Source organism: Lithobates pipiens, unplaced genomic scaffold, assembly GCF_037356315.1.
Source record: "Lithobates pipiens isolate NorthernLeopardFrog02 unplaced genomic scaffold, aLitPip1_a1.2 Scaffold_41, whole genome shotgun sequence".
Classification (NCBI taxonomy): Eukaryota; Metazoa; Chordata; class Amphibia; order Anura; family Ranidae; genus Lithobates; species Lithobates pipiens.
The window spans coordinates 1,677,953-1,699,122 of NW_027507861.1; the positions used below are offsets into that span (position 1 = coordinate 1,677,953).

The window sequence follows — 21,170 nt, forward strand, 5'->3', positions numbered from 1 at the left end:
AGACCGGATACATCCTAAATATAGAACCATTTATCCAACTAAAAAATCAAAAAAAGCTGCACTATAAAAATAAAAAAATTAAAAATGAAATGAAATAAAAATATTCCATATACTGCGCCAAACCAATTGTATCCAAAATCGTAGTCACAGGTATATAAAGATGTATTAAAGTCTCTGATTAATGAAGAGCGCAGTGCATATGCATGAAATCCAAAAGTGTGTCTTGTTTCTCTCTATATTTATCCAACTATAGTGTCATCCCAGAGAATGGAGGGAGGGGTCCTCTTTGTGAAACCCCCTCCCCCGCACTGTGATTGTAGTCAGTGTGGACCCAGGGCATCTGTGGGGGAGGGGCTCCCTGTGAGGAAGCTGGCTCACAATGTGATTGGAGTCTTCCCAGATCTGTAGTGCAGACAAAGAACGTCCCTCACACCTCTCAGCCAGGACAAGAAGCCTCCATCTTCCATCGGGGACACGGAGGAGAGACAGAGAAGATCCTCACACAGGTCAGAGCAGAATCAGCTTCATGTCTACAGTCTGCACATTGCAGGCCTAGGACCCCCACAAGGTGGAAAGACACTTTAAGGAGAACTTTCCACTGATTGTGGACAACTTTTGAGAAGGAGGAAGAGGAGCCGAGAGTTGGGAGAGATTTCCCCCTTCATCTCCAGTCACCTGCTGGGAAGAGTCAGAAGTCCCCCAACCATAGAAGACTCATCAGAGGAACTTCACATCAACCTCCAGACCAGGACACCATGAGCCAGGTATTAATCTCCCACTGAACACTATTACCTTCCCATCCCCCACTGCCTTCCTGTCCAGCTCCTTGTTTCTCCACTGCCTCCCAGTTTACCCCGCTGCCCCCTATCCAACCCCTGTCCCTAACTTTCGCCTGTCCAGCCCTCTGTCCTCCTGAATGCCCCTTCCCTACTTTACTGCCCCTTGTCCCCTTATTGTGCCTTTTCCACACTTCTGCCCACTCCCCAGTTACCTTCCTACCCCCTACTTCCCCCTGTCCAGCCACTAAGCAGCAGTGCCTACTATCTCTCTATTGAGAACCTCTTACCCCCTTGCTCCTTCACCCTTTTTCCTTCCTACCACTAATGACCATTATTTCCCCCCAGTGAACACAATTTTTTTAATAAACTGATATTAATAGCAGTCACCCCCCAAAACACCACACACACACACACACACACACACACACACACACACACACACACACACACACTGACCACAAATAACAGGCATGTATCCCTCTCCCCCACTTCCCCATCTACTTCCCTTTCCCCTCTCTTTTCCATCTACTTCCCTCCCCCTCACTTCCCCGTCTATTTTCCCCCACCCGCAGACCCCACAACCACCGGGTAAGGGTTTTGGGGATGAGGCCCTTGTCCCCATCGACATGGGGACAAGGTGTTTTGGGGGACCCCAAAACACCCTCCCCATGTTGAGGACATATGTACTGGTACAATTCAGGAGGGGGGCGCTCTCTTGTCCCTCCCCATTTCCTCTAACCTGGCAGGTTGCATGCTCGGATAAGGATCTAGTATGAATTTTGGGAGGGGACCCCCACGCCATTTAATTTTTATTTTGGGGCAGGGTTCCCCTAAAAAAAGCCATTTTTAATTGCATTGATACATGTCCCTTGGGGCAGGACCCGGGTCCCCAAACCCTTTTTATGACAATAGCTTGAATATAAGCCTTTAAAATTAGCACTTTCGATTTTTCATGTTTGTGTCCCATAGACTTTTGCCTGTTCGTAAGTTCTGTTGCGTACCGATCTGGGGGTGGGGGGTGTTCAGCTCATCCCTAATGATAACTATTCATGCTCTTTATTATTGTATATATTAGATAGATAGAAAGGCTGATATTTATATTTTCCCTCAATTGTTTGGGTGGTATACCACACATAAATTGTACATAATGTCTGATATTTATCTGCCTTGTGTAAACTACCATTCACTTATGTATATGTTACATATGTTTATTTCATGTGGTACGCCCCTTGTATTACTGTGATTATTATTCCTTTCCTTGTTTCCCCACCCATCCCAGCTTTTGCCAGGACATTCATTCTCAGTCTTGAGGGCTCAAATTATTATTATTTTTATGCAAACTACGAGATGTAGTTTCCTAGGCAGGGGGAGGATGTAGCACCCTGATGTTTATACAGGGTTGCTGCTAAATGTATTTGCCTAATGATAGTTGCCATGGCCAATTGTTAGGGGCATAGGCGTGCACACAGGGTGTGTCGGGTGTGTCTGGGCACACCCTAATCACCCCATGTGCATTAGCATTATCCAGGAGCAGCACCATGTGGGTGGTTGAGGGTGCCAGTGGCCAGTGTAAATGCCCCCATTATATTAAAGTCTAGGTTCAACCTTAGGAACACATTACATCAGTATTTAGGGTGTGCCGTAATATGCTCTCAATCAACTGTCTCCCACCATCAGAGCACCCTTCCTGTGACATCATGTGGCGTTCATGTGTGTTTGAACTTTGGAGTGCACACCCTAATGCAATAGGCTGCGCACACCTATGGTTAGGGGTCAATTGATCTCACCCTAATTCTGGAATTGCTGCACCTCTCTCTATTGGAACTAGGTGGCCGGGTATCTGGTGGCATTAGATAAGACAAGGGCATTCCAAGGAAAGATTAGGAATAGATATGGTGTCTCAGCCAATGGGCAGGAATTTTCTTGAATCCCTTGGCCTGCTGGGAGAGCCTATTTATTTGGGTGAGGTCAGGTGATCGGTGTTCTATGCCACCTGGATGGCTGTCTGGGTGGATGTGTGTTGTGCTGCCCTGGGCTGCTTGGCCAGAGACTGAGGCCAATCCCGGGGACATCTGGCTGCTAGGCTGTCTGAGGGCCTATCCAGAAACAAGAGAGCAGCATAGGGTTGGGATGGCGGCTTGCAGTCCAAGCAGAACTGACGGTTCTGACAGCTGGAGAACCAGTCATGGACGGAGGTAGAGGGGAAGCTGTCGCCACTAAGGGACCATCCACCTTATTACCAGGGACCAATGTGAGTAGCTGAAGCAAGTATCAGAGCAGCATTCTCACCAACCGGGGACAGTGAAGAATTGGGAAACTTCAGCAGGTTTACAGCCAGGGACCCAACCAGCGGAGGTGATGCTTGCAGAGAAGCCTTGTGTGTCAAGCCAGGGACCGAGCCAGCCAGCGAGGTGACACTTGAGGGGTATCTGTGAGTGCCAAGTTAGGGACCCAGCAGGGAGGCGGGGGTGACGCTTGAGGAAGATACTGAGTGAGAAGGTTGGAAGAGCTCAGGGGTTTCAGTGGCGGTGGATCAGCAAGTCCAGTGAGAGAGACTGGGAGATCAGTGGAGTGAAGATCTACAAAAGGAGATTGTAGAGAAAGTAAAGAAGTTTGTTACGACTTGTGTTAGAAACTGTTATAAGACTGTTGCCATAGGAGATGGCTTCCTTACTTGTGCAGATGTGGTGTCTTGCTGGATGCCTTTCCCTGCACGGCTGTCTACCAAAGTTCCTAAAAGAACACAAAGATCTGTACCAGGACACCATGGTGGAGACATCCAGCTACATGAACCCCCCAGAGAGATGTCACCATCCTCTGTATTCCCGGGATTCCACACAGGAAGATCTCACCATCCCTCATTATTACAAGGTTGGTGGGATGGAGCATCTAGAACATGGATGGAGATGTGTGGATTTTATATCTGTGATGTCACAGTAATAAATCTTCTATCTTACAGATGATATTTCTCTCATTTTCCTGATTTAGAGTGGAGATCCAATCGATATAGAATTTGAGGTGAAATCAGAAGAAGAAGAGAGGTATGTGAGGGATGATCAGCAGTCTATGGAGGAGAATGGAATAACGGGGACACTTATAGAGGAGGACACTCCTACAGAGATCAGCACAGGTGGGTCATTAACACCAAATCCATTCCTCCACCCATACTGCTCACTGATTGGTCCAGAGTAGGGCGGGGGCTGGGTGATATCAGCCTGTAATCCCCTGGTCACTTTCCTGAGCTGTGTTCCCCGTCCTGTATTCCTGGATTTCTCTCGGATAATCTTCCTTCTCTGTGCTGCAGACACAGTTCATGTATCTAGGATGGATTTATGGAGATTCGGGGGGTTTAGCTGGCAGCAAAATGTTGATTTTCTCTATAGGTGTTGCTTGTCTTAGACATCTGGGGATTGTGTCTTCGGTCTTCTGTCCCATCCCCGGATCTAGCGAGATCTCTGACAGAGGAATTCTCCCGGGGTTACTAGTTCTGTTGTTTGCTGGCAGTGCCGGGTGGAGGGATATGTCTGTATAGCAGAGGTAGGTAACCTTAACGAGGTGGAGATCTACCTGAACAACATGGATGAGTCAAAGATCACCAGGCACAGTATTGCCCAGTGTCACCTCCTCAAACCTGAGTTAACCCTCTAATTGCCATACTACTGTGTCACAATAGTGTGCATTGCACCGCAATCATGGGTGTAAATCAGGTGGTGAGGAGGCAACATATCACCTCCTCACCACCTGTCAACACACACTTGGATCGCTTTTCAGAGGAGCAGCAGTGTACTGCCTGCCAATTTTAACCCATTTAAGTAAATAAGGGCATTATGGAGGAGCCCCACAACTTCATGCTTCTGTAAGGTCCAAGGGGTTAAAGCAGGTGGTTAGAAAGCAACAATGCTGCCTGCTTTAACCCCTTATTTTCTGTACTGCACAAGGTTGCAGGGCACTTGCAGAGCGGCCTCATCCACTTGAATGGGTTATGCTTGGTATGTGCGACACCCACATACTATGACACCCACCAACCACCAACCATGTCACCCACCAACCATGACACCCGCCAACCATGTCACCCACCAACTATGACACCCACCAATCATCAACCACGACACCCACCAACCATGTCACCCACCAACCATGTCACCCACCAACCATGTCACCCACCAACTATGACACCCACCAACTATGACACCCACCAACCATGACACCCACCAACCACCAACCATGACAATGCATATAACTCCTGTTGCGGCTATGACATGTGTACACCTCTGGCCACTGCAGCTAAAGGGGATGTGGTTGGGGCAGGGGTGATAAAAACACATTTTTACTATGGGGTTTTACCACCCCCAATAATAATGTGATAACATCCTCCAACTTTGGACCCTTAAACAGAAAGTGATAATGAGGGAGGAGCCAATAACCCAATGATGGGGGTCTTCAGGATCAGTCCAGTCTTCATCTTGGTTGTTCTCCCCCCATCCTCACTCTCTGACCTCTGGTGGGGCTCAGCCCCGCTGTTATTCATGACTAAATCAGGGAGTTCAGGACTTCTTGTGTTGGGAAGAAGGCAATGAGTGATAGAGGGGGAGGGGACACTCGTCCTATAATCCCCTCATCACTGTCACTCCTATAATAGACAGTTCTCGTTGTGTCCTCCCTCTCTGACTAAGGTCCATGAATAAAGAAATGATCTGGTAGGAGATCAGAGGACCCATTTACTAGTTACCTTGAGGGGGGAATTGTAAGATCCTCAGAGACAAAGCTGCCTGATGTGGGCGGAGTCCTGGTTTAGGGGAACCAATCAGCTCATGTCTAGTAATAATCTTTGTATTTCTATTTTAGTAGATGGACGGGAGATGAGGAAAACCTCAGAGGATTGTCTCACTTTGTCTCCAGACTGTGAAGTAGAAGATGAGGACATCACACAGTATAGTCCAGGAGAAAACCCGACCACCTCAAATGTCCATCCGGCACCACACAGTGTAGATGGACCATCATCTTCCTCTGATCCTGAGGAACCTCAGACTGTGCGGGACGGTGCCGTCCTTCCAACAGAGAAGAGGTTTTCCTGTACTGAGTGCGGGAAGTGTTTCCATCATAAATCCAGCCTTAACAAGCATACAAGATCTCATACAGGAGAGAAGCCTTTTTCCTGTACTGAGTGCGGGAAGTGTTTCCATCAGAAATCCAAGCTTAATGAGCATACAAGATCCCATACAGGAGAGAAGCCGTATTCCTGTCCTGAGTGCGGGAAATGTTTTTCAGACAAGTCCAATCTTTACAAACATCAGAGATTTCACACAGGGGAGAAGCCATATCCCTGTCCTGAGTGCGGCAAATGTTTTTCGAGGAAGTCCCATCTTTCCACACATCAGAGATCTCACACAGCAGAGAAGCCGTATTCCTGTTCTGAGTGTGGGAAATGTTTTTCACAGAAGTCCCATCTTTCCACACATCAGAGATCTCACACAGGGGAGAAGCCGTATTCCTGTTCCGAGTGCGGGAAATGTTTTTCACAGAAGTCCCATCTTTTTACACATCAGAGATCTCACACGGGGGAGAAGCCGTATTCCTGTTCTGAGTGCGGGAAATGTTTTTCAGACAAGTCCCGTCTTTTCACACATCAGAGATCTCACACAGGAGAGAAGCCATATTCCTGTCCTGAGTGTGGGAAATGTTTTTCAGACAAGTCCAATCTTTCCACACATCAGAGATCTCACACGGGGGAAAAGCCGCATTCCTGTCCTGAGTGTGGGAAATGTTTTTCAGACAAGTCCAGTCTTTACAATCATCAGAGATCTCACACAGGGGAGAAGCCGTATTCCTGTCTTGAGTGTGGGAAATGTTTTTCAAGGAAGTCCAGTCTTTCCACACATCATACATCTCACACGAGGGAGAAGCCACATCCCTGTCCTGAGTGCGGAAAATGTTTTTCAAGGAAGTTCAGTCTTTCCACTCATCAGAGATCTCACACGGGGAGAAGCCATATTCCTGTCCTGAGTGAGGGAAATGTTCCTCACTGAAGTCCTGTCTTCCTGCACATCAGGGATCCCACACAACCCTTGAGGTGTATTAGTGCCTTGAGTGCGGGAAATGTCTTCTATATGAATGTTGTTGGACATCACAGGTCTCATGTGGGGAAGAAGCACACCCTGATATACACCTCAGATATACTCCATGGCTGATCTCATCATATAAGAAGCAGGGGGATATATGTGTGGGGAGTGTGTGAAGGGGGTGTGAGTCCCTGGATGTCCTTTATTATTGGCACGTGCACAGGGAGGACTTGTCTCACAAATATCCCACTTATATTGTGTTTTATCCCTCCATGTCAATGTGATATGTCTATCAAAACAAGGATGGACAATGTCACTTGTCATTTGTAACACTTTGTATTTTGTAACTGATTGTTCAATATGAGAACTTCCAATAAAAATGATTAAAATATAAAAATGGAGTCATTGCCTTTCATTGATATGTGATGTAAGCTTTGCAAACACTCAGTGTTCTCATTTTTTTTGTTTCAATAGTTTATTGAAAGTTTTGTAGTACAACAAATAAAATGTACAGATAGTAAAATACAGCAATAAATGATCTTATAAACAGCAAATTTCTATTGCGGTTGGGAGGTAAAACAGAGGTGTAGAAGGTTTATCTATGTTTGAGCATTAGTAGGTTGTAACCGTAGAGTAGAACATCAATGTAAACGTTAATAAGGATATGAAAGACCCCCTAGGGCTCACATCCTATTCTGCTGTGATATACTCATAACAGGGGTGTTACATTTCTAGGTAGAGGATTTATGTTGATGAAAACCCCAGTCACAGGGAATGTCGGAAACCAGTTGGGATCCAAGGTTTATTTAATGTAAAACAATCCGTTTTGCATTAAGTCTCTTTCATATCCATCCACCCCTAATGGGAGATAACTGTGGACGGAGGAGAACTGCCGGTGAAGGAACCGAGGGGTTTATGAGGAGACTTGACGAGTTCTATTATAACCATATGGAATATCTATTGTTATTGAACATTAGTCTGTGTATCGATGATAACATTAAATGATTACATTGTGCAACATGGAGGGGAGGAGAGAGAGATATGGCGAGGGGGAGGGTGATTGTCGACAGAAACGGAGGTATATAAATGGTGTATGAGGATATAGAGAGGGGGTAAGAGGGAAGGCTACCTGTAAGCTTTCTGTAAGGTAAAAGGTAGAGGAGAGAATAAGGATGGGGAAAGGAGGAATGGGGGAGACGGCCCCTAGACAAAGCAGCACAGCTATTTATCTCATTATCAGATCAGGTTGAGGGTAGCAAGTGAGTAGTGGTATGTTTTGTGGAGGATCTAAATTGTATCCCACATGCCCCGGGGTGAGTGAGTTTGGAGTGTTTGTCATGAGATTGATGTATAAGCCCTTGTACACACGGTCGGAGATTCCGACGGAATGTGTCCGATCGGAGCATTTTGTCGGATATTCTGACTGTGTGTGGTATGCATCGGACTGTTTCCGTCGGAATATCCGTCGAACCAAATTTTCCAACTTTCCGGAAATATTTTCCGACAAAATTCTCCGATCGGACATACTCCAATCATGTGTAGAGAATTCCGATCGGACAAAGTGCCACGCATGATCAGATCAAATTCCTACATCAAAGCTATTGGCTACTAGCCTGAACGTAGTCCCATCGTAACGAAATAACGTCATAACGTTCTGAACAATCGGATTTTCCGACAACTTCATCCGACCGTTTGTATACAACAGTTTCGGACAAAATCCGACAGATTTGGTTGTCGGAAACTCCGACCGTGTGTACAAGGGCTGTGTGTGGTCTGCATCGGACTGTTTCCGTCGGAATATCAATGATAATAATAATAATAATAATAATATGTTAGTATACGGCAGGAGATCCGATGGAAATAAATAGTAATCTGCAAAAAAAGAAGTGAAATGGTTGTTAATAGTCTACAGGAGATCTGCTAAAAAAAATAAATAGATGCTAATAGTCTGCAGGAGATCTTATGGAAACAAATTGTAATCTGCAAAAGAAATTAAAAATTAAATAGATAGTATCCATATTCTATTCTGTTCTATTGTTTTTCTAGTCTATTTTCTATTTCATTTCTAATCTTTTCTATTCAAATTCGAATTCATTCTATACGAAATTCGAATGTCGGAAAGAAATATATATATATATATATATATATATATATATATATATATATATATATATATATATATATATATAATAAAACCACTATTTTCCGAAATTTGAATTTAGTATATAATGATTTTGATTTTAATAGAAAAGATTTTAATAGAATATAAAAGAATAGACTAGAAAAACAATAGAACAGAATAAAGTATAATATATTCTGTTCTGTTCTATAGTTTTAATAGTCTATTTTCTATTTTATTATAATCTTTTCTATCCCATTTTAAAATTAATTAAAAATTTGAATTCATACTATTCGAAATTCTAATTGATTCTATTTTAAATTGAATTTCAGAAGATGGTTGTATATTCTTTATATTATATTATATTATATTTTTATATATAATTATATTTTTTTCTAATCTTATTTGAATTAGAAATTTTGGAAGATGGTTAGTTACTTATATACATTTGTCACATCAACGTCTCATACTTGCAGTGTACAGTGCAAAAAAACACACACATCTTATTTCATTTATATTTATCACATCAATGAAGTTGTCAGCATGCCTGATTGAAGAAGTCATGGATGTCGATCGCAAGGCAAGTACATATGCTGTATGTCATTGTCCACTTGCCACGTCCCCTGCCACAAGTTGTGTATTGTCCACTTGTCACGACACCTGCCACGAGTGCCACGTGACCTGCCAAGAGTGCTATGTGACCGGCCATGAGTAACGAGTGCTACGTGACCAAGTTGTGGATTGTCCACTTGCCACTTCACCTGCCACAAGTCGTGGGGTTCCTAGCACCAAGTGACACACACATACACACACACACACACACACACACACACACAAAGATACATTCATACAATCTTCATTTCAAGAATAAGAAACTTATTGATGCTATTTTTATATTCTACATTTTGACATAATTTTTGTAATATTTTGCTATTTTTATTATTAATTCAGTTTTTGAGTTTTTACACGAGAACTGAACAGACTTTCTTGGAACTTTCCTCATCAATATGAATAATTGAAATATATTTATTAATACAGTAATAACTCAAATTATTACAGTGGAGAGCCTTTGCCAGTTTCCTTTTGTCCAAATATCAAACTTTTTTCAATGATTTCTCCTTCTGCTTGTCGAGAGGGAATACAAGCACAAACATTGATTATTGATTCAAACTTCAGAAGAAATGGAAAGAGCATATTTTTGGCATCATTGATTTGAACTTGGAAGAAAAAGAATTATCAGAATTGGTGAGACGTTTGCTCACACGCAAGAAAATTCTATTTCTTGATGACGTATTTTCCCGCCATGAGAGGGAACGTGTGTTAGATGAAAGAAATCGTTCTACATTGGTAAGTTATGGATTTTATTGATGAATTGTTGAATGAGAGTAAATTAGAATTTAAAAATCTGTCAAAGTTTGTTAAAGATGATGAATTATGGTGTTACATGTTAAATGAATGTTTACCGGCTAATATCAAAATACAAAAGCCACAATTTACTTTTAAGAAATTCAGCAAACAGGTTAGGAATTTGATTAAGTTAATTTAAAGTTTTTGATACAAATCAGGAGATCCTGAAAGCAATGTAGTTGGTACAAAAGGGAAAATTAAGGAGAATAGTTTATGTACTAATTGTCAAATTTTGACTAAACAGATAGATGATTTGCAGAGAGCAATTCAAATAAAAGATATTCAGTTGTCTGAGAGCAATAGTAATGCAGACTCTATGCAGAAGTCTTTTGTACAAGATATGCGGTTTATCGAGATTGCTGACCAAGAACGGAAAGGTTTGTTTAAACCAAAATTATCTTTTGTACCAGTTAAGCGGTCTATAGGCCAAGACCATGATGAAGATGCTGATAGCACAAGTCTAGACAGACGAAAGCAAAATGGTGTTCAAAGAGTTGCCACGTGTAATGCCACACCCAGAGATGATGAGATACACGTCACAGGCGGAACTAAAATTTCAGAGCAGACAGTAAATGTTATTTCCATACATAGTACACAAAGGAAAACTTTGAAAGTAGAAAATACAGAACATATTTCTGAGCAATTTGTTCTTTCTTCTTTAAACAATAGTTTGATTGATTTGCCTTATGCCTCAGAAGTCAAACAGATCAGCACATTGACTGTTAATGACAGTTCAATCAATATGACAAACAATGGTGAAAATGAAAGAGATGGATTACTTCCATCACCATCAGGATTTAGGAAAAAAGATTCTGAGTCCTGGCCAACATTAAAATATGTGACATCACTTATAATAGATGAAGGTGGAAGGCCGTAGTTACATGGTTTATTAAATGGTAAGAATACTAAATGGTTAATAGATTTAGGATCTGAACTCAGTTTAACTAAAAACAAATTACATGTGAATATTTTCCAAAATGTTATTTATCCTTTCATGACTAAGCCTATTTTTGACATTTGGTGTTTACAAGTTAAAATCCATATTTTTTGCTAGAAAATTACTTATAACCCCCAAACATATATATATATATATATATATATATATATATATATATATTTATTTTATTTTTTTATCAGAGAATATAGAGAATAAAATGGCGATTGTTTCAATATTTTATGTCACACTGTATTTGTGAAGCAGTGTTTTAAATGCAACTTTTGGGGAAAAGGGACACTTTCATGAATAAAAAAACAAAACAGTATAGTTTGCCTATTTTTTTGTATAATGTAAAAGATAATGTTACGCTGAGTAAATAGATACCAAACATGTCACACTTTATAATTGCACACACTCATGGAATGGCTACAAACTACAGTACCTAAAAATCTCCATAGGCGACATTTTAATTTTTTTTTCCAGTTACCAGATTAGAGTTACAGAGGAGGTCTAGTGCTAGAATTAATTCTCTTACTCTGACAATTGCGGCGATACCTCACATGTGTGATTTGAACACCGTTTACATATGTGGACGCGACTTCCGTATGCATTTTCTTTGCTGCGGGAGCTCGCGGTGACGGGGACACTTGGAATTTTTTTATTGTTTTTATTATTTATTTTAAAATGTAATAAATGTTTTTTTTTATGTTTTGATCACTTTTATTGCTGTCACAAGGAATGTAAACATCACTTGTGACAGTAATAGGTGGTGACAGGTCTTTACGGAGGAATCGGGGGTCTAAAAGACCCCCGATCCCTCCTTTGCACTTCAAAGTATTCAGATGGCCATTTTTGGCGATTCTGAATACTGTATATTTTTTTAAAACTGGCGCCATTGGCAGCCGAGTAAACGGGAAGTGACGTCATGACGTCACATCCGTGTTTACAATTAGGAGGCTGGAATGAAGCCGCTTACAGCTTCATTCCAGTCTTTCCCTAGCCGCCAAAAGCAGCGGATTGTTGATCAGGGCTCCCGATGTAACGGGAGCCCCAGTAAGAGTGGTGGGAGGTGGCGACAGTGTAACAGCCGAGCGTGGATGTGATTAGTAAATTAGATTGGATTATTGATTTAACCACTTGATGACCGGGCACTTAAACCCCCTTCCTAACCAGACCAATTTTCAGCTTTCGGTGCTCTCACACTTTGAATGACAATTACTCAGTCATGCAACACTGTACCCATATGAAATGTTTGTTCTTTTTTCACACAAATAGAGCTTTTTTGGTGGTATTTAATCACTGCTGTTTTATTTTTTATTTTTTGCGCTATAAATCAAAAAAGACTGAAAATTCCATTAAAAAAAATCGCTGTTTCTGTTCAAATTTATTGCAGAGTATTGGCAGAGTATTGGCAAGTATGGGCAGAGTATTGGCAGAGTATTGCAGTATTGCACTGTATTGGCAGAGTATTGCACAGTGTTGCAGAGTATTGCACAGTATTGGCAGAGTATTGCACAGTGTTGCCGAGTATGGGCAGAGTATTGTCACCGAGCAGTGCTGTGGGCACTACACATCCAGCCCACAATGCTGCAGCCATCTCTCCCCCTCTCCCCTCGCACTGTACCGATCGGTACAGAGAGGGGAAGGAGGAACCGGCGTCATGACGGGACACCAGTTTGTTTACAAGTGAATGCTCCGTCATTTGACGGAGCGATCACATGGTAAATGGCTGCTATCAGCTGCCGTTTACCATGATCCGTTATGCGCCTGGTCCGCCAGACCCGGCGGTCACAGATGTTCCTGGGTGCGCACCCCTGGGGGCACGTGGGAGCAAGATTCTGTGAGGACGTCCACGGATGCCCTCCCAGAATAAGCCAACCACGATATAGCCATATTTCGGCTATGGCCTGGTCGGCATGTGTTTAAATAATTCTACTATATGGAAAGATTCATCTAGGCCCAAATCTATGTTAATAGATTCCTCAATGTACAGTAATGTTGGAAGTATTTATACAGCAGTCGCTGACATGTCTTCAGATTTTAAGTGGCCACATGCAGGAATCAATCTCGAATAAGAACAATCAGGTTAGAGCACATAAAAGTCTTTGGAGTCAGATCAAAATGGATACAGGTTTGTTTAAAATTATTGAAATAGAAATTGAGGGAAAAGACCCAATCCCGCCCCAAATTCAAAATAAGTTGCCACAAGAATCAATAGGTCCAGTTTCTGAATTAATGAATGAACGACTTGTATAGCGCTGAAACTGCGAACTGAAATACCTTGAAGCACTTTGATCTGTCCTGTGCTTTATGCTAGTTAGAAGAGGTGGGTCTTGAGTTTTTTTCCTGAAGGCCCGATTTCTTCCTATGTAGAGGGAGTTAGCATAGTCGAGTCGGGAATTGATGATTGTTCCAACTACTATAGCTTTCTCTTTTTCTGGAATGTAGGGGATCTACGTAGCAGACGGAGAAGATGGTGTGAGCCGCTGACTACTGATCCTATTTGAGCATCCATTGACATTTCTGTGTCGAAGATGACTCAGAGACTTTTGGCTTTGGTGTTAGGGGATATGGTCTATCCAAGAATAGTTGGAGGTGTCCAAAGGGTCTTTGTTTTAATATTTCTGTTTGCATTGAGTAGAAGCAGCTGTTTTTTTATCCATTTAGTTTGAGGGAGCTCATGGTCATCCAGTCCTCTATCAATGTAAGGCATTTTTCTAGTTCTTGGTATTGATCATTTTGTCCGGTTATTCAAAAGTAAAGTTGAGTATCATCTGCATATGAGTGGTAGCATAGGTCCGTTGTTCTGATGATTGTTAGGACAGGGCGGATGTAAATGTTGAAGAGCATGGGTGACAGGGGTGATTCTTTGCGGGACTCCATATGAAATTTCAATAGTTTCAGAGGTGTAGGCTCCTAGTTTCACTGTCTGTGAGCGATTAGCTAAGAAGGAGGTGAACCATGGTAGATCGGACTCTTTAACTCCTGCTACTTCTTTAAGACATATGAGCAGAGTGTTGTGGTCAACTTTGTCAAATGCTGCACTGAGGTTCAGCAGTAACAGGAGACATAATTCTCCATCATCTGCTGCTTCCAGGACGTCGTCCCATATTTTAAGAAGTGCCATTTCTTTGCCATGGCCTGGGCGGAAAGACATTGTTCTGACATTGTACAATCATTTTTACAACAAGGAATATTAAATAAGGCACTAACAATGGTTAATAATTTGGCCTATCCCGAATGCTGATGATTCATATTCTTTATTTAAGATCACTGACTAAATGCATTACAAATAATAAACCTATTGTTCCTAATTTAAATTTAATGTCACAAATGGATGCCAAGGCCAAAGTATTTTCAGCACTGGAAATCTCCAATAGTCATTTTTCAGCTGCCATTATAAACTTTCCTTCAGTTTTAATAAAGAAACGTATGCCTTCACTAGAATAATTCCAGAGTTGGAAATTAGTGACGGTTTAGTCCGCGAGTGCTTGAGAAAGTTTTATCAAAATTTTCTAGACCAAAATATATTTTCCAGCATGTGGACAAAATGTTGCTGTCTACACAAAATACAGAGGAACTTGTCACTCTGTTAACTGAGTTATTTACTCTGTTACAAAAAGCAGGGCTGAAACTGAACACAGAGTCAGTTCAGTTAATGAAAGATAACGTTACAAATCTCTATGTGCAAATTAGTCATGGAAAGAGAAAGTTATCCCAGGAAAAAGTTAGAAACATTTCTGCTATTCCAATTCCAACATCTTACAAGGCATTATATCAATTAAAAGTAAATTGTTGCAAAGAGTTTTTGCAGGAATATGATGATAAAGTTAAACCGTTATTTGATTTCTTGAAACAAAAAGATGTTGTGTTTGATCAATGGAGTCAAACCCAGACAAATGCTTTTTAAATGTTGAAAATGGAGTTACAGAAAGCGTCCTCATTGCATACAATTAAAATTGGAATATCTACACCTGTTTTATTGTCTACCGATGTATCTGAGAATTTATTTTAAATGATTTTATCTCAGGTGAAAGAGGGTGAACCATAAATAATATTTTTTTTTCTCCAGAGGTTTGACAATATGGAAAAAGAATTTTAACACAAATATGAAGCAATAGTTAAGTTTTCATTTTGCAGTCAAAGTAACAGAAAATATTGTGAGATCTAGTAGGATCATATTACAGACACCTTGTCTGTCATTAAAAATTATTTTAAAGAGAATTCATTCAGGAGAATTATATGACAAATATTGCTAATTTTTTTAAAACTTTACAGTCTAAACCCATACAAGTAAATTTGATAACATAACATTCTCAGTTAAATGTATTCAGAAAGCCTCTAAATGGTATTGTTAGAACAAGTGCTGAAAGAGGATTTGAGCCAGTGTTTGTTAATGCTATTAAGAATTGTTCAACAGGTATGTGTTACCTAAAGAATGGTTACACTATTCAGCAAAAATTCTACAGAGAATGCTGAATTGAAAAATGCTAGAAGTACAGTACAGCACGCATTACTCTGAAATATTAAAAAGGAGAAGTGAATGAATACAGTTTACTTTAGTCTTATGGGGTTGATTTAAAATCTTTCTTTGTTTGTGAAAACAAGGTTTTATATAATGACAAAAAAAAAGAGAAATTGCATCCTGTCGTTTAAATACACAGAATAATAAATTAAGGAGTATAGGTCAGTTTAAGAAAATAGAGCAAAGTAAGGTAATTAGAAATGGTATTATTAAAATATGTTTTGTACGTCATAATAAAATATTTGAATTTTGGTATGTAAAACGAATAAGTAAATGAAGGCATATTTTGCATTTATTTACATGCTCAATAATGATACTGCATTATTTTTTTAGGATCTGATTTGTAAGTCACCAAAAGAAAGACATTTTATATTTCTAGACATTGCAGATGAAAACAAAATCTTGATGTTTAAGAATATCAGTTCTGGCAGAAGAATCGACAGAAGAGATTCATTCATTATAATTATCGTTGTCGTTTTAATGTTCAATAAAGTTTTTCCAACTTTAATAAGTGCAGGAAGAAGAAGAAGAGAAACTTTCAAGAGAACCTCTGATAAGAGAGGAAATTCTAAAAACAATGGATATTTGATTTTTTGACTACTGATAAAATTATTTATGCATCAGATATTGCAGTTTTTATATATAAACTTTTTTTTTTTTATGTGACGAGATATGTGTATCATATTAAGATGAGATATTTTTTACACATCAATTTTTATAAACACATGTAGAGTACTTTCAGAGTTGAAAGGGTTAAACATTCTTACAATAGAGTCATTCTAGTTAGAGGGAACATCTGGTGTTAACTAAGACAGAGTACATTTTTCTTAAAAGTACATAAACAAGATAGGAGTAAACTTTACATTGTAATATGTAATTATTTTTAAATTCATCTCACATATATGAACAAATTGAAGTTAAGAACATATTTTATGTTTAATTTTGACAAGGTTATTTGAAAGGTTTTATGGATTATAGATTTATGCTAAACATAATTAGCAGGGAAAATATGAAACAAATTTCTGAAGTGATATCTATATTTAAAAGTATTGTACAACAATGTTACATTTATGGATTATGAAATTAAGGAGATTGATTTATTTGGTAAAAGAAAAAGAAAGTAATACGGTTAAAAAAATATTTGTTTATGGAATATGAATTCACTTTTCCTAATATAGAATCAAATTTAAATTTACTTAAGTCAATTATCTTAAGATCTTTGAATATGTGTCAATACGAATGTGATGCATTTGAGGTATAAATGGATTCGGCAAATGAATGCCTGGATTGAGCCTTTGAGAATAATTGACTTGCATATATATATATATATATATATATATATATATATATATATATATATATATATATATATATATATAGTGCCTTGCGAAAGTATTCGTCCCCCTTGAACTTTTCAACCTTTTGCCACATTTCAGGCTTCAAACATAAAGATATAAAAATTTTATTTTTTGTGAAGAATCACCAACAAGTGGGACACAATTGTGAAGTGGAACGAAATCTATTGGATTTTTGAAACTTTTTAACTAATAAAAGAATGAAAAGTGGGGCGTGCAAAATTATTCGGCCCCCTTGCGTTAATACTTTGTAGAGCCACCTTTTGCTGCGATTACAGCTGCAAGTCGCTTGGGATATGTCTCTATCAGTTTTGCACATCGAGAGACTGAAATTCTTGCCCATTCTTCCTTGCAAAACAGCTGGAGCTCAGTGAGGTTGGATGGAGAGCGTTTGTGAACAGCAGTTTTCAGCTCTTTCCACAGATTCTCGATTGGATTCAGGTCTGGACTTTGACTTGGCCATTCTAACACCTGGATATGTTTATTTATGAACCATTCCTTTGTAGATTTTGCTGTATGTTTGGGATCATTGTCTTGTTGGAAGATAAATCTCCGTCCCAGTTTCAGGTCTTTTGCAGACTCCAACAGGTTTTCATCCAGAATGGTCCTGTATTTGGCTGCATCCATCTTCTCCTCAATTTTAACCATCTTCCCTGTCCCTGCTGAAGAAAAGCAGGCCCAAACCATGATGCTGCCACCACCATGTTTGACAGTGGGGATGGTGTGTTGAGGGTGATGAGCTGTGTTGCTTTTACGCCAAACATATCATTTTGCATTGTGGGCAAAAAGTTGGATTTTGGTTTCATCTGACCAGAGCACCTTCTTCCACATGTTTGGTGTGTCTCCCAGGTGGCTTGTGGCAAACTTTAGATGAGACTTTTTATGGATATCTTAGAGAAATGGCTTTCTTCTTGCCACTCTTCCATAAAGGCCAGATTTGTGCAGTGTACAACTGATTGTTGTCCTATGGACAGACTCTCCCACCTCAGCTGTAGTTCTCTGCAGTTCATCCAGAGTGATCATGGGCCTCTTGGCTGCATCTCTGATCAGTGTTCTCCTTGTCTGAGCTGAAGGTTTAGAGGGACGGCCAGGTCTTGGTAGATTTGCAGTGGTCTGATACTCCTTCCATTTCAAAATGATCGCTTGCACAGTGCTCCTTGGGATGTTTAAAGCTTGGGAAATCTTTTTGTATCCAAATCTGGCTTTAAACTTCTCCACAACAGTATTACGGACCTGCCTTGTGTGTTCCTTGGTCTTCATGATGCTCTCTGCACTTTCAACAGAACCCTGAGACTATCACAGAGCAGGTGCATTTATACAGAGACTTGATTACACACAGGTGGATTCTATTTATCACCATCAGTCATTTAGGACAACATTGGATCATTCAGAGATCCTCGCTGAACTTCTGGAGTGAGTTTGCTGCACTGAAAGTAAAGGGGCCGAATAATTTTGCACGCACCACTTTTTTTATTTGCTAAAAAAGTTTAAAATATCCAATAGCTTTTGTTCCACTTCACAATTGTGTGCCACTTGTTGGTTATTCTTCACAAAAAAAATAATGTATATCTTTATGTTTGAAGCATGAAATGTGGCAAAAGGTTGAAAAGCTCAAGGGGGCCGAATACTTTCGCAAGGAACTGTACACAGCTTTTAATTTATGACTGCCTATCTCATTTATTGAGGTACTAAAATGGCAGAGCAGTACAACCCCCCCTCCCCAAATGACCCAATTTTGGAAAGTAGACACCCCAAGGAAATTGCTGAAGGGCATTTTGAGCCCATTGAATATTTCTTTTTTTGTCCCAAGTGATTGAATAATGACACAAATTTTTTTTTACAAAAAGTGTCACTAAATGATATATTGCTCACACATGCCATAGTTATATGGGGAATTGCACCCCAAAATATATTCTGCTTCTTCTCCCAAGTATGGGAATACTACATATGTGGGACTTTTTGGGAGTCTAGCCGCGTACGGCACCTCGAAAACCAATCACTTCCTTCAGGATTTCTAAGGGTGCAAATTTTTGATTTCACTCCTCACTACCTATCACAGTTTTGAAGGCCATAAAATGCCAAAATAGCACAAACCCCCCCAAATGACCCCATTTTGGAAAGTAAACACCCCAAGCTATAATAGCTTCATCTCTTCTGGGAAGGCCATCCACAAGGTTTAGGAGTGTCTCTATGGGAATGTTTGATCATTCTTCTTTGTCTGCACTACAGATCTGGGAAGACTCCAATCACATTGTGAGCCAGCTTCCTCACAGGGAGCCCCTCCCCCACAGACGTCCCGGGGTTTCACAAAGAGGACCCCTCCCTCCATTCTCTGGGATGACATTATAGTTGGATAAATATAGAGAGAAACAAGAATGTAACTGAGTTGGCAAAAAAGGAAAGAAGCTATGGAGAGCAGCAGCAATACAGTGCGATAACACAGAAAATACCCATAAAATCAAAAAAGGCTGCGCTGTAAAAATAAAAATAAAAAATGAAATGAAATAAAAATAGTCCATATACTGTGCCAAACCAATTGTATCCAAAATCGTAGTCACAGGTATATAAAGATGTATTAAAGTCTCTGATTAATGAAGAGCGCAGTGCACATGCATGAAATCCAAAAGTGTGCCGATCACCATAGAAGTAGATTGTGATTACCAAATAACAAGCATTTAAAAGCGATTGGCTAAACCCAGCCTAGGGCCTCTAAGCTTGCAGCTGTCCACACCTCGGATCAGGGCCACATGTTTTAAAAAATGTTCATTCAATTGTATGATAATACTTTTTCAATAAAATGTATATATTTTTCTATTTCAATTTTTGTCTGCAACACAAAACCCCAAGGGGACATTTCTTTCTAATCTAATTGTGTATCCTCCACTTGATTGGCTCCCTTTGAAGGACTCCTTTGCCTCCCCTCCTAAACTATATTTACCAAATGTATTGGGACACACACACACACACACACACACACACACACACACACACACACACACACACACACACACACACACACACACACACACACACACACACACACACACACACACACACACACACACACACACACACACACACACACACACACACACACACACACACACACACACACACACACACACACACACACACACACACACACACACACACACACTTGGCCCGCCCTTTGCAGCTATAATAGCTTCATCTCTTCTGGGAAGGCCGTCCACAAGGTTTAGAAGTGTCTCTATGGGAATGTTTGATCATTCTTCCCAGAAGCTCATTTGTAAGGTCAGGCACTGATGTTGGACGAGAAGACCTGTCTCACAGTCTCCGTTCAAATTCATCCCAAAGGTGTTCTATCGGGCTGAGGTCAGGTCTCTGTGCAGGCCAGTCAAGTTCTTTTACCCCAAAATCTCTCATCCATGTCTTTACGGACCTTGCTTTGTGCACTGGTCCAAATCATTTGGTGGAGGGGGGATTATGGTGTGGGGTTGTTTTTCAGGGGGTTGGGCTTGGCCCCTTAGTTCCAGTGAAGGCAACTCTTAATGCATTAGCATACCAAGACATTTTGGACAATTTCATGCTCCCAACTTTGTGGGAACAGTTTGGGGGTGGCCCCTTCCTGATCTAACATGACTACCCACCAGTGCACAAAGCAAGGTCCATAAAGACATCCATTACCCCTGTTTGGAGATGTCATTGGCACCTAAATGATTTGTTGCCCAGATTTGAACCTACTATATCTCTTATAGGAAGCACATAAATCAGTCATTAGGGGCCTGCGCATTCAAGAAGCATCCACCATCATGAAAGTTGATTTATCATCCCAGCTCATTCTCCAACTCCAGATCTCAGAAACTAGATTGCAGGCCCACCCGGCACTCCTTACATTATAGAAAATTGTATATAGCTAAAGTATGTAGATCTAAGTAAATTTAAAAAAACACATTTACTGTGATATTTCAATGGAAAAAGTAACAGAGCGAACTCGCTGTAAGCGAAAC

The 21,170-nt window shown here is 40.4% G+C and overlaps 1 protein-coding gene across 1 annotated transcript; it reads left to right on the plus strand.

The window, feature by feature from the left end:
- Nucleotides 1-5,217: 5,217 nt before the first annotated feature.
- On the plus strand, nucleotides 5,218-7,104 carry LOC143956785 (uncharacterized). The gene has a single exon (XM_077466962.1). It carries the CDS (start codon nucleotides 5,552-5,554, stop codon nucleotides 6,803-6,805), a length of 1,254 nt encoding a protein of 417 aa, XP_077323088.1. The 5' UTR covers nucleotides 5,218-5,551; the 3' UTR covers nucleotides 6,806-7,104.
- The last annotated feature ends 14,066 nt before the right edge of the window (nucleotides 7,105-21,170 follow it).

What these genes read in the sequence shown, in the direction of transcription:
- LOC143956785 (XM_077466962.1), top strand. Translation starts at nt 5,552, where the DNA reads ATGTGGGCGGAGTCCTGGTTTAGGGGAACCAATCAGCTCATGTCTAGT.